The sequence below is a fragment of the Phocoena sinus genome, chromosome 7, assembly GCF_008692025.1.
Source record: "Phocoena sinus isolate mPhoSin1 chromosome 7, mPhoSin1.pri, whole genome shotgun sequence".
NCBI classification, from domain to species: domain Eukaryota; kingdom Metazoa; phylum Chordata; class Mammalia; order Artiodactyla; family Phocoenidae; genus Phocoena; species Phocoena sinus.
This window is the reverse complement of record NC_045769.1, coordinates 55,544,907-55,558,497: the sequence shown is the minus strand read 5'-3', so window position 1 is coordinate 55,558,497 and position 13,591 is coordinate 55,544,907. Positions and strand designations below refer to the sequence as shown.

The 13,591-nt window shown below is 41.0% G+C and overlaps 1 protein-coding gene across 8 annotated transcripts in view; it reads left to right on the top strand.

The window, feature by feature from the left end:
* OSBPL6 (oxysterol binding protein like 6) overlaps positions 1–5,739 on the top strand; it is a 213,135-nt gene extending 207,396 nt beyond the window's left edge. For 7 of the 8 annotated variants that reach the window (XM_032638030.1, XM_032638029.1, XM_032638028.1 and 4 more), the window contains 2 exons: positions 503–625; positions 2,000–5,739. In XM_032638030.1, the coding sequence (XP_032493921.1) occupies positions 503–625; positions 2,000–2,108 (232 nt within the window). In that variant the 3' untranslated portion in view covers positions 2,109–5,739. Of the gene's footprint in view, positions 1–502; positions 630–1,999 lie in introns of all 8 variants that reach the window. The other variant, XM_032638032.1, reaches the window with a different exon arrangement.
* The last annotated feature ends 7,852 nt before the right edge of the window (positions 5,740–13,591 follow it).

Sequence of the window (13,591 nt, the reverse complement as noted above, 5' to 3'; positions counted from 1 at the left end):
TACCTTATCCTTTTTCATCAGTTTTACTCTCTCCAATAAAACAGGAAAACTCCTTCCCTCTCAATCTGTTCTAAAAGTAGCTGAAGAACACTCAGGTACCATCCTCCATGTTGTGGCCTTTAACAAGTGCTTTGTGATAACATGGAAAAGGAGCACAGCCAGGGACTTCATGATGTCCTAACCCCAGACTCTAGTCAACCTGAAAATCTCAAGTTGTGGAACCCTAGACAGCACAGAAAAGTCTTCAAAGCCAAGCACTTACTTTTCATTCCTCCCATTTTATTGCTGAATTCAATAATTCAGTTCACATACACAGAAAGTATGTTAGCTGGTGGCAGACAGAGAGAGTGTGGCCTGGGGAAGGGGCGAAGGGACATAATCAGAGCATTACTGTTCACTGTGTTACGTTCACAGCAACCAGAATTTAAGTTTATGCAAATGAGATTATTTTGTTCTCAGAGAAGAAGGTAACGTATTAAAAGATAAACTGCTTTCTCCTTAGATTTTTGGAAGAAGGAAATTTAGAAGCTGCAGCAGCAGAGAAGCAAAGAGTAGAGGAACTCCAGAGATCTCGAAGACGATACATGGAAGAAAACAACCTTGAACATATACCAAAATTTTTTAAGTAAGTCAGTTTTCATGTTTTGCAAATGGTTGCCACAAGCAATGAAAAACTCTAGGTAAAAAGAAAATGAGGGATAGTTTTATGTCCAGGAAACTTCGAGGTGGAAAATTAAACTGATTTTCATCACTGGTTTTGCCAGTGAAAATACTGAATCGGATTTTGGTCTTGTGAAAAGTTTGTAGGGCTTCCCTGGTGACGCAGTGGTTGAGAGTCCGCCTGCAGATGCAGGGGACATGGGTTTATGCCCTGGTCCGGGAAGATCCCACATGCCGCAGAGCAGCTAGGCCCGTGAGCCTGTGCGTCTGGCGCCTGTGCTCAGCAACGGGAGAGGCCACAACAGTGAGAGGCCCGCGTACTGCAGAAAAAAAAAAAAAAAAGTTTGTAACCATAAAAATAAATTTTCCTCGACATCTCTTTTCCTTTCATGGACAGCAATAGAGAGTGAGGGTCTTGCCCAGAGGTTCTTTGTCCTCCAACTATCCCCTTTCGAATGGTAGAAACTTGTTCCCACTCCCTCACCCAGAGATAAGGTGGGACCCCACTGCCCACAAGGTCATCCTGGCTTCCTTAGTATTTAATTTTATTTCTATCACATGGAGCTTATATCCGTTCAGATTTGATCCTTCTGTGGTGTGATCGTGGGTGATTATTACAGGATTATTTGCAGGATACATCACACAGACTAAGCTGTAGTTTCCAGATCCATCTGTTGCCCTTCAGAGCCAGGACAGATCAGCTCAGAATAACCTCATACCCTTTCTAGTTGCCATCTCCTGGCTGCGCTGGAGCAGAAATGCAGTCTTGCCCTTTAGATGTTGAAAGTGCCCTCGCGTGGACCCTGAGGAGGCTCTTACAGTTAATGAGGTTGCATACTTTCCCCACAAGTGAAGCAGAGAAAATTCTTGTGGGTCTGGGGTCTGAAGTTCTAGTTACAAGGTTTGTACATGCTTTGTCTGGGCCACTTCACTTTTTTTTTTTTTTTTTTTTGGCCATGCTGCACAGCATGTAGGATCTTTGTTTCCCCAACCAGAGGTTGAACCTGCACCCTCTGCATTGGAAACATGGAGTCTTAATCACTGGACCACCAGGGAAGTCCCTGTTTGGCCCACTTCACTTTCTAGTCCTGCCTTGAGGTGATTTATTCCCGCTCTTAGCCCCTCTCCTCATGACCCTACCCACTTCCATTTCAAACATTTCACAACAAAAGTGGGTTTATTTCTAGTCAAAATAGTCAGATCATCAATCAGCAGATAGGATGCTCACTGGCTTACCAAGTACTGCTTATATGTACACGTCTTATCTACGGGAGAGGGTCCAATTATCAGGTCACCGGAATGAGATTTGTGTCTAATGTTGATTTTTATACTTTCACAGAAAAGTGATTGATGCCAATCAAAGAGAAGCCTGGGTTTCTAACGACACCTACTGGGAGCTGCGAAAGGACCCTGGGTTTAGCAAAGTAGACAGCCCTGTTCTTTGGTAAACTGGGAATATAGAGCTAGCCAACATAACACGCTCTGAATGAATAACTAACTATGCACAATTATGTTTCTTAGAGCTCCGCGTGGTTTCTGGGTCGACTGAAAACTGACCATTTGCTTTTCTATTCATCTTTATAATAGACTTTCAGAAGTGCATTAGACAAGGCCCCTAACCACTTTCAGATCCTTTCTGTTTTGCTGCAACCATATTCCTTAAAAAACATCCACGCCCTCCTCGAAAAGCATAAAAGGAGCAGAATATAAAATCCGAGGTCTGAAGAGTCTATAAAGAAAAACGAACTGTAACTGGTGCTTAAAGCTGATCCAGAGAGTTTAAAGCAACATGACATATGAACCACACATTTGGTCCTTTTCTGGAAGCGCCATCCCCTCATTGCAGGAGCTCCTGGGCCACAGCAGTCAGCTCAGATGTCGAGTGTGTCTGTTTGATGTGGTGTACTTGTGCTGGCCTTGTCAAAAAAGACAGTGCTTTTTTGACATCGTGATGCTTCTCAGAACCTGTTCCATCTGTACGCCATTGTTCATGCCTTAAGAAATGCAAAGATGTACAATAAATCATTTTTTAATGTGTGCTCCTAGGTTTATGTGAAGGACAGATGTTTTGAATCATGGCATGATTCACTTTCTGGGATCAGAAGAATTATGAGACTAACTCAAATGGATTGAAAAAAGTAAACAACATGTGCTTTACTTTGATATATTGGTTACTGTATCATATGTCTGAAGGGCAAGAAGGAAAAGGTGTGCTAAGTAGATCTCTGTATTCAGTTGCTCGTCAGTTTCCTGTCCTGCGTACAGTTAATAAACCATCCCTCTTCCACCTAACCTCCCAGCGTGCCCTATTATTTGGCAATATCCGTATTTGATTTGCAACACTCGGCATCGGTGTTAAAACTTTGGAAGGAAATAACAAAAAGCATATGGAATTTGTCTGTGGGCTTAGGAGTACTGTAAACATAACTAATTTTGAGTGAAACACAGTGTAACCCACATGTGTCTTGTGCCCAACCCATTGGCACTGTTGGAATTCCACTGGGAACAGACGTGAGACCACTAGAAGCTTATTTGCAATGTTTAAATGAGTTCTATGCAAATTCATATTTCATATTCTCATCAAGTGTTTCTGTATGATACATGACCACATATTAAACATTTACCTTGCTATTGGCAGAGATATAAAACTTAAGCTAAGGAATTTATCCATCCCAACAAAAATGGGGGGAGGTGAGGGACAGAAATGTGTTTTGAGTACTTCAGGATTTGTTTTTTCCTCCACTATTATATAGAGGCTTTTGTAGTAACTTGCATTAGTATCCTGAGTTTCTGCACATAGATAACTATTTAAATGCCTATATATTTTTTTAAAAATCTCTTTAGAGATTTTCCTAGAGAATTATAAAATCATGTATATTTTATTCTGTTACGTTTTTATTCTTAGACTCTTACCATCAGATTTTACGTGTTATTTTAATCTCTGATAACAAGGTTACTAGCATCTTACATTTTGTTATGAGGTGTTGATTTTAGTGTTGTTTCTCCCACTCAAAGCATTCCTAATAATGGCTATTCCACTATCAAACCAAGACTGCCGAGAGCATAAGGGAAAACTCTGAAGTCTCCACTAGGTGGAGCAAGTTTTAGTTATCCTGAAACTCATTCCTCCTTTTATCTTAGTCCATACGTTATATGTACAGCATGCACTGGTTTAGAATGAAATTTCATTGTCAGGCAAACTCCCTAGTCCATCACTAGCTCTGAGCATGTAAGCAACACCCTCCCTCGGTGTCTCAATGTCTTTAATTCCTATTTTAAGTCTTGGGTGCCTTCCCCCATAGTAGTAAAATTTCCCTTATTATCAATTCTTTTCCTGCTCATTCATCTTGACGTTCTTTTATCTGCATCCTGAGATATATGCCTTTAATTTTAATTAGAATTGAATTAGAATTTTTTTGACTTCCTCAGAGAGGTATGTGCTCCCATGATTGGTAAAACTTTAGATACTATTTACAGTGCTTCTTGTCTGTATTTACTAGCACTTCCCTGAAGAGTCTCCATATTTTAGCCTAAAGGTAAGGAAAGAATTCTGCAAACAAAGGTACTACAAATAGGAAGATACCACAAGTAGGAAGGTAAGGCACCAGGTGACCAACGATAGTATCAATCAGGCAGCTGGAAGAGGACCCAGGAGGGAAGCAACTACTGTACCTCACAGTGAGTTTTAATAAAGAAAGAGAATAACTAGTAGAATGGACCTTTACTACCTAATAAGTTAAACATACAAATCAGGTAGGTGAATGTTGGTCAGAGCTAACCTGAAACTCTGACTAGGCTTTCAAGATGAGAATGAGAAGAATGCCAAATTAATTAAAGTCACCACATTCTTTATAATATCCCAGATTTATAATTTATTTTGAGATTCTGATATCCCCATTAGAATTCCAGTTCAAGTGAGCAATTAAGTTTTAGGCAATGCTCCTATAATACCTGATTCACAAATCTCCCCATCAAACATTCATACCAATGTAATGGCCCCATCCCCTATTTCTTTCTCACTTTTTATTTATTTGATGGTTACAGAATAGTGACACTTACTCTGTTCAGAATTTTCATCTGCATAATTTGGGGGCTTTTGAGACTCGTTTAAACAGCAAAAGGATAGAATAGATATTAGGTCATTCTTGATAAAACATGACTTATTTCTTAGAATTTTATATAAACCTTTTTATTTCAGGGGCACTTTTTTTTCCCCCTAAAGCAATCTAGGATAGAAGTGGACTTAATAATATCTTTATACCTCCCCTGGGATTTACTGTAAGCTCCTTCATGTTTTTGAGCTGGTCATTAAGGAAAGCAGTAAGTGATGATGGTCCTATGGATGTGGCTACGCAGAACAGATCGATGGCACACACCAGCATGCATAGAGGCCGACCTGAAACTAATTATTTTGCTACCCAGGGTGCAAATTTACTCTCAGATTTTACTGTTATTTTATTGGGTTGTTTAATTAAGTCATTATCTTTCATGGGTTACTTGAAATTCCAGGCAGTCGTAAAAATAAACCTCATTTGAGATACCTTTTAATATTACACATCAATTATATGTGACATAAAAACTACCAAATGTATTTTGGTAAGAGAAACTAAGGAGTTTTTCATACAAGGGATGCCACGTTGTGGATTTTCTAAACCTTTTGCTGCTCTTCCTCATTCTGGCCCCAGGACTTTTAGCGATTCCACTAATCAATCATTACGTTAGGTCCTGCCCCCAAGGAGCACTGGAGGGCGGAGTTAAAGAGGAAACTGATCCGACTGTTTTGCTTAGTTCTGATTACAGCCTTAGCTGGAGAAGGGTTTATAATCATAATCGAATGTACATTTTGTTGGTACCTTGTGGATTATCCATTTTGTCTAATCTTGTTCTCTGTCATCCAGATAATGAAGTGTGGGAGCAGAGCTCCTCACACACCAGGGGTTGTAATGTTTGCACTTGACTGAGTTGGTATATTATGACTGTGGCAAAGTAAACAAAGTTTGTGTACAAAATATTTATTTCTATGGGAACCATTATGTTCAGGATATATGAAATGTATCTAATTAAACAATTATGAATCTATTTTGTGCTCTAGAAATATTCTTTTGGAGGAGAGATGGAAAAAATGTCATTGGAGCTAGGATTAAAATGTGTGGATTTTTTTTTTCTTTTTTTTTTCCAAAAAGCTTCCCAGTCATTTAGAAATAGTGCTTATCAAACTAGGATTAGATTCTCTAAGTTTTAATTGAATTTCTTTTGTGAAATTGATACATCTAAAATATATATCACATGAATCATTCTGTTAAACCTGACTTTAATACATAATTGTAAGACTGAATTGTGACCGAATTGTTAAACCTTTGCTGCAGCCTTCGCTATTAGAGAAAATGGCAAATTGTTTAAGAAAGGACTAGCTTTAATTTTTCCAAAATGTATCTAAAGAAGAATGAATTTTTCAGAAATTGCTGTGCTGAGTCAGCATTCCCAACATCTTAAGAAAATGAGCTGCACGATTAAGGCAGCTTACAGGTGGCAGTATGCTGCTACCCAGGGTGCAAATTTACCCTCAGATTTTGCTGGTTTTTAATTGGCTTTTTAAAAAATTAAGTCATTATTTCTCATGGGTTACTTAAAATACCCCATAATTTCCAGCTTACAGGCCTGTCAGTCATATGCATACTTCTGTTTTCCAAAACAACTATCTTGATTCATTTTCTCTTTCCCTCTGATCCTGAAATGGTGAGGGGCAGGGATACATGTGTCTGTTCTTTTGCACTATGTCACTGAGTGTTTATAAAATATGCAACATTTATGCACAGTTGCAGGGTAGTATATCAATATTAGAACCACTGCATTTAGCTCCGTGGAACACTATTAAATGTTCATGGATTAAAAATTACCCCATAATTATGTATTCCTCGGTATCTCCAGATTGGTAGGAAAAAACATAAAAAAGGAATGCTTTTATTTTCTGCAAAAAAATTGTTTTTTATCATTTCTTCCTTCTAAATATAAATTAGGACAATTTTGGAAAGAGGACTATCAAGTTTTCATAAAGCGAAGTATAATCCTATTTGAGTTCTGCCTGTTTCTCTTACTCTTAATTAATGGGGTAAGCACAATTTAACACTGTTAAAGACAGACTAGGGCTTCCCTGGTGGCGCAGTGGTTGAGAGTCCGCCTGCTGACGCAGGGGACATGGGTTCGTGCCCCGATCCGAGAAGATCCCACATGCCGCAGAGGGGCTGGGCCCGTGAGCCATAGCCGCTGAGCCTGCACGTCTGGAGCCTGTACTCCACAATGGGAGAGCCCACAACAGTGAGAGGCCCGCGTACCACAATAAAAAAAAAAAGCATTTAAAGACAGAATAATGCTAAAACGATCACTTCTTTTATCCTAGGTAGCAACTCCCCACCCCCTTTAATTATCTTCATTCAGTTATTTCTTTAGGAAATAATGTGGCTGCTAGAAACTTTTTTTTTCAGTCACTTCAAGCTTATTTTAAAAGTTTTATTGAGGTGTCACTGACATACAATAAACTTTACATATCTGAACTGTACAATGTGATACATTTTGACATATGCATATACTCTTGACGCCAGCACCACAATTACAATAGTGGACATATCCATCATCACCAATCGTTTCCTCTGCCCCTTTCTAATCCCTCTCTCCTCCCCCTCCCCATGCTTCACCCCGAGGCAATCATTGATCAGCTTTCATCACTTTTCAAAATCTGTCTATTTTCTTGTATTAATTGCATATGGAATTTTTCTAGAAGGCTGTATGCATATGGGAGAAGTATGCCTCTAAACCCTCCCATGCCCCTACCCCCGTATCCACCATCAAATAATAATATATTGCAAGAGATGCCCATTAAGTTTGGTAACCCAGTAAAAACTTTAGATTTGAAATACTTAGAAAACAATGAACTATTTTTCACATCAAAATAGCCGTGTAAGTTAATTAATTCATTTCCATCTTTTAGGGGTCCAAAATAATGGTAACACTGAACTTGCCGGCAGTGCTGAGGAAGCCCGGGGAAGTGGTTTTCTCTTGTTTGTAATGAAAGAATACCTGACAAAGCCGTGGGAATCCAGAATGACGGCTCTTGAAATAACGTCATGTTGATGAGGAAGAGAAGGGAAGTAGCCTACGCTGTTACGTATTGTTGGCCTCCCCAGCCCCACTTTTAGGTCACAAACATTTGAAACTTCCAGTACTCAGGAAGGCTGCTTTTCCATCTCTTAAAATCTTCTCACTCCCCATCTGGAAATAAAGTTGCTAAACCTAATTTTGAAAAAGAAATGGAAATGAAGTGCCTGGAATCCAGTGAACTTCCTGCCATAGGCTGCTGTGCAAGTTGAAAGCTTATTCTTTATATCCTGCCCCCCAAAGCCTGTTGCCAAAAGTCAGACCTTCCCAGAGACCGTCAAATATAGCATGATTGACATTAAATGCGAATGAAGAGAAAAGGCAAGAATGAATAAACGAGAAATGGGATCTAGGAAACAAAAGTAGGTTCTCTAAGTGGGGCGGAGATCGTGCTCCTTGGGGGCGGGTGGCTGGAGCGATCCCAGGGGGCCAAGTTATTATCTTGGTTGTTGGTTTACGTGCAGATTCCTGACCTTCCCTCGAAAGACTCTGAGTCCATACATCTAGGGTGTGGACCAAGAATCCACGTTTTAACAAGCACCCTCAGCCCCCAGGGAATCTTGTGGCTGACGGGGACCCTCCAATGAGGGTGCGCTGGCCTAACCTCCCACACCCTCGCTCCTGTTTATTGTTTTTCTCACAGTGACATTCAAGTAGTCGCCAAGAAAGTCTAATTCAAGAACCGGAAACTGCCTAGAGCTCAGTAACTTGTGACTCACTCTGCCATGTGTGGCTTCTCCTCACTTTTGTGACTTCTGTCCTTCTGCCAGGGCTGTCATATGAAGGTGAAGAGTGGGGAGGGCCGAACTCTGAAACCTACAAGATGAGATTGTGTTAATCCAGAGCCCTACAAGTGTGTTCTGGAGGCATCTAACCAGCCCACGCAACCAGAATTTACTCTTCAAAGCCGAGGGTCAACCTCCCCTGCCCCACCTTCCACTCCCATTTACACCTGGTCTGTGTCTCCAAGGGGAGTTTTGTTTTAAATTTTCTTTGGTGGCGCTGCATGGCATGTGGGATTTTAGTTCCCTGACCAGGGATCGAACCCATGCCCCCTACAGTGGAAGCTCAGAGCCCTAACCACTGGACCACCAAGGAATGCCCTATTTTTTTAACTTTATTGAAGTATAGTTGATTTACAATGTTGTATTTAACTTGTTGTATTCAACAAAGTGACTCAGTTATATATTTTTTCATATTCTTTTCCATTATGGTTTATTACAGGATATTGAATATAATTCCCTGTGCTATACAGTAGGACCTTGTTGTTTACCCATCCTATACATAATAGTTTGCATCTGCTAATCCCACACTCCCAATCCTTCTCTCCCCCACCCCCCTTCCTAAGAGGATTTTTTAAATTGGCTAATGGGGCCTGGCAGGTGGAAGCCACAGGGAAATTCTGTGGCAAAACATGCTTTGATCACCTGACTGATATTTTTATAATGAGGTCTAGCCGCAAATTCTTTTATCCAGATCAGCTTCTTCCCTGAAAATAATATATTTTAAACTTTTCATTGGAAAAAACTTCACTGTGAAATTACTCTGCTTATAATTGAAGGTATAAAGGCATTAGTCATGTAGTGTTCATTTGCATATGGTCATTTTGAGATAGAAAAATTAAATTTTATCATATATTAGTGATAGAATTTCAGGCAACTTTCTACAGAAAAATAGCTTGCAGTTAAATTTCCTAATGAAAGAGTAATTATCCACTGAAAAAACTTGTCGATTCTGTGCGACCTCAAAATAAGAGTTGTACTCTTCAATGCATGTTGTATACTAGAACGTTACATTTGTAAGAGCACAGAAAACAGTAAATTTTAAATAAACTGTATGAAGAGGCTTGTTTTTTATGAATAGTATGTTCTAATGACCTTTCCACGGAAGTAGTAAAGATTTTTACCTCTAGCGAGACTTCAAGTAGCGTGTAAAGAAGATTGAGTGCTTATTCTGACTACATTTCCAGCTCTTTTTTCATGTAATAACAATGTAGAAACTGTTTTCAAATCAAACACCAAAACACAGGACTTTTCTCTGAATTTTGAACATATTTATATTAAAAGACTCAGAAAGCTGGTTTCAGTTCTCTATTTGTTTCTAGATTATAGGAGTAAAGCTGTAGTTCATGAGGACTGCAGGAAACCCAATATCGCACAGATCAGGGTTTTCCATGGCTTGTCTCTGGGGAAAGCCCCTAGGGGTTAGCTTTCACTCATCCAAGTTCTCCCTTCAAAAAGAGAGTTTTCATAGGGAATATTTTCTTTCACAAGTGAAAGCACTTCCGATAAAGTAGTAATAGTGTATCCTGGTCTTTGTATGCATTGTAAGTAGAGGATTTATCAGTCTTGAGCTCCAAGTCTCTAATTTCTTATAAAGAAGTGTAGGAAGAAATAATTTCAGAGGCAGTGTCAAAGAAAGCAATATACCAAACGTTTAGGTCACTAGAATCCCCAAATCAGTTTCTTCTAAAACAAATATTGACAGTCGACCTATTTTAATCCTGCTGGAATATGTTAAACACATAGGCCCTGGTGCCATTCAACAGCCTGGTCCGCTCTGGTGAATTTATAGGGTGGTGCACAGCCTCATCCCGACACTGTCCAATCACGGAGATGATCTCATATCCCCTCCTGGAAATGTGTTCCTAGTATTATTCTGAGAAGCTTTGATGTGAGTTGCAGGAGTGCACAAAGAAATCCTTCTGCCTTGTGTCCTTTTCTGAAAAGTATATACAATAGAACTTCTTAGCTTAGATGGACAGAGGGATGGAGGGAGAGAGGGAAAGAGAGGGAAAGACTGAGAAAATGATAAGAACTCGGGATGTCAAAGAAATGCCCTGCTCCTTGCTGTATGTAATAAAGCAACTGGAAAGCAAATTGAAAAGAAGCAGCAAAGGGACACAGTAGATGAAACTTTTATTTGCATAGTCTGTGATTATATAATCACGGCTACCATAAGTCAGTTCCCTAGTCCAATTACAAAGTCATGTCATAGAATTAACCTCTTATGAGTGCCCATAGCCCCAGTTACATTACACTATTGCTGGCTTGTAGGTAGTCACTTCTTGGTTTAGTTTTAGCTTCCTGGGTACAAAATTTGGATGGCACACTGGGGTAAATACAACTGAGTTTGTGATAGCTCATCTGCTCAGAGGGAAAGCCATCAGAGAGTGAGGGTTAAATGTTGACGGCCATTGGTTGGCCTGACTCGGAACTGCGGAGGCCTCTCTGGCCACTGCTGGGTAGCTGGGCAGTGTCAACAGCTGCATGCCTGAGGTGGCTGCTTCCTTTCTGTGTAGGCTCAGCTAGTAGGGCTGTTCTTTCCTTTAAACAATGGGTTTGATGGGCTTCCTAAATTTGAGGGGGGAAAAGTGAAAATTACAAAAATAAATTCCTACCAGGAAGCTCTCAAGTCTGAAACAAGGTCATCCAAGTGCCAAGTACTTGAGGATAAAAACCAGTGATCACGCTCAGCATTTCCTAATTACTCCTGAAATTGTCCATGGTTTTTAAGTTTACCAAAAGTTTACTTCCCAGGTGCTAACAACTCAGTATTTTAAACCACCCTTCAAACTCCGGTCATTATCTATAGAATTTTAGGAAGACAAATATGAGAACGAGAGTTTTTCTTTCAAAAAAATTTAAACCACCTTACATCCAACCTTTCTTCCCAAAGTCTCTTCCCACTGAAGGCTTAATTCTCCACTGCATCTCTCAGAATTTTCTATAGGCTATCACCATACTTTTTGGTTGATATTTTTTTAAGCTTCTTGCCTTTCTTAAAATTGTCTTTTAAATCCTCTATTAATAAATCTTGGGCTTCCCTGGTGGCGCAGTGGTTGAGAGTCCGCCTGCTGATGCAGGGCACACAGGTTCGTGCCCCGGTCCGGGAAGATCCCACATACCGTGGAGCAGCTGGGCCCGTGAGCCATGGCCGCTGAGCCTGTGCGTCCAGAGCCTGTGCTCCGCAACGGGAGAGGCCACAGCAGTGAGAGGCCTGCGTAAAAAAAAAAAAACTTCCTCTAGTCTTTTTTCCCCCATGTAGAATAAAGTACATTTATATTTATGTAATTAATATACTCTCTTCAAAATGTACTAGTCATTTTGTGAGGTCTCTGTGGTTAATTCTTTAAAGTATTCCAAAGGCATTTATCCTTGGTGTACAGAGTAAAGGAAAATGACAGAAGAAGCTTCTTCATTAACCCTGCTACAGTTCTGGGCAAATGATGTTCAAACTGAGATAGGCTTGGACCTGGGACCTGGGACCCTTTACTGGAGTGCCTCCACCTGGACAAATGTCTCCTCCAGCAACAGAATACAAAGAAACTCTAAGGGACTAAAAGTAACTGCCTGCATGCACAGTTGGGGCAAATTATGAACAAAGAGATACAAAAAGGCTAAAACCCAACTGACACTTCTGAGGAGCCAGGAACAAAAGCCGGGTACTTCGAATGATCCCTGCTCACAGCACCACCAAGGGGATAGGCGGACTACCTAAGCCGCCCGTCTGGACCAACCCACCTATCTGTCCCCACCCTCATCCCATTAAGGAACCAGGTGGACCCCCTTCAGGGTGCGAGCAAGGGCACCTGTTCCTTGTTTTCACTCCTTCCTGCTAGAGCACGAGTCCCAGTAAAGCCTTGCCTGAATTCCTTGTCTGGCCTCTTATCAATTTCTGTTGACTAATAAGTCCAAGGACCCTTGTCGGTAAAAAAACCAAGACTGGGTCTCAGTGATGCTTTTAAATACCATCACTTGTGTCACCAATGTAGGTGTGCACCAGACTTTAGATTTTGTACATTTACTTCTAAGAGGTACCTGCATATGCAGGCACCTACCTAGGCGGCCACACAGGAGGATGGCATTCCCAGCGTGGCTTCTTCCATCAGTAATGTTCAGATTCACGGTATCAGCCCCAAGAGGTCAGCTATTTTCTAAATTCCTCACAATTTTGCCAAACATAGTTCACGATACTTAGTGAAACATTCCAAACTTTTTTATTTTGTTCAGTGCAAAAGATGTTTTTCCACAGTCTAGCTGAATTGGTGAAATTGCCTAAAACTAGTATTATGTGAGAAGCTGTATGATCAGGCCTCTCACGATGGCTGTACTCTTGCTCTCAGTCCATCTCCTGCTCCACCAATGTCTGCTTCACCTACACCCAACTCACCTGACTGACCTTCCTACACACTTGCACCAGGCCCCAGCTAGTGATTGTTCTAATCTTTAGATCAGAGTCTCTACACCTGGAGAGCTTATCAAAGGCATGGTGAGGGGCAGGCTCCTCTGCTAGTTTCCCTGGTAACCGATGAGCCAAGCTGACGTCAATTCCGCCTATAACAGGCAACCTCCCCCCACCCTCTGGGAGCAAAGATGGCCGCTACCTGCGCACACGGTGGCGGGTCCCTCGGGGACGTCTCTTGAGGCAGGTAAGCAACCCCCCCCACCCCACCCCAACCCCCGTCCGCTAAACCACTGGTGTCTCTGTCGCTGACTCCAGCTCTCCCTTCTGCCTTGAGTCTGGACAAGTACAGGGCTTGCAGGCCTGTGAGGTGCAGCTCAACAGAAGCCCTGAGGTTATTGATTTAGATGCTTTATCTTTCATTTGTTAGCATCTGGGACAAATCCTGACAACAAATCCATGCAGGTATATTATGCGCGCTTCAAATTTGGCAAATTCTGGAAAAGCCTGTCTGTCCCCAAAGTGCCATCTCACATTGTACTGGCTTCTCAGTAGATTTGGGGAACAATAAAGAAGAAAATTTCCTTTTTTCTAG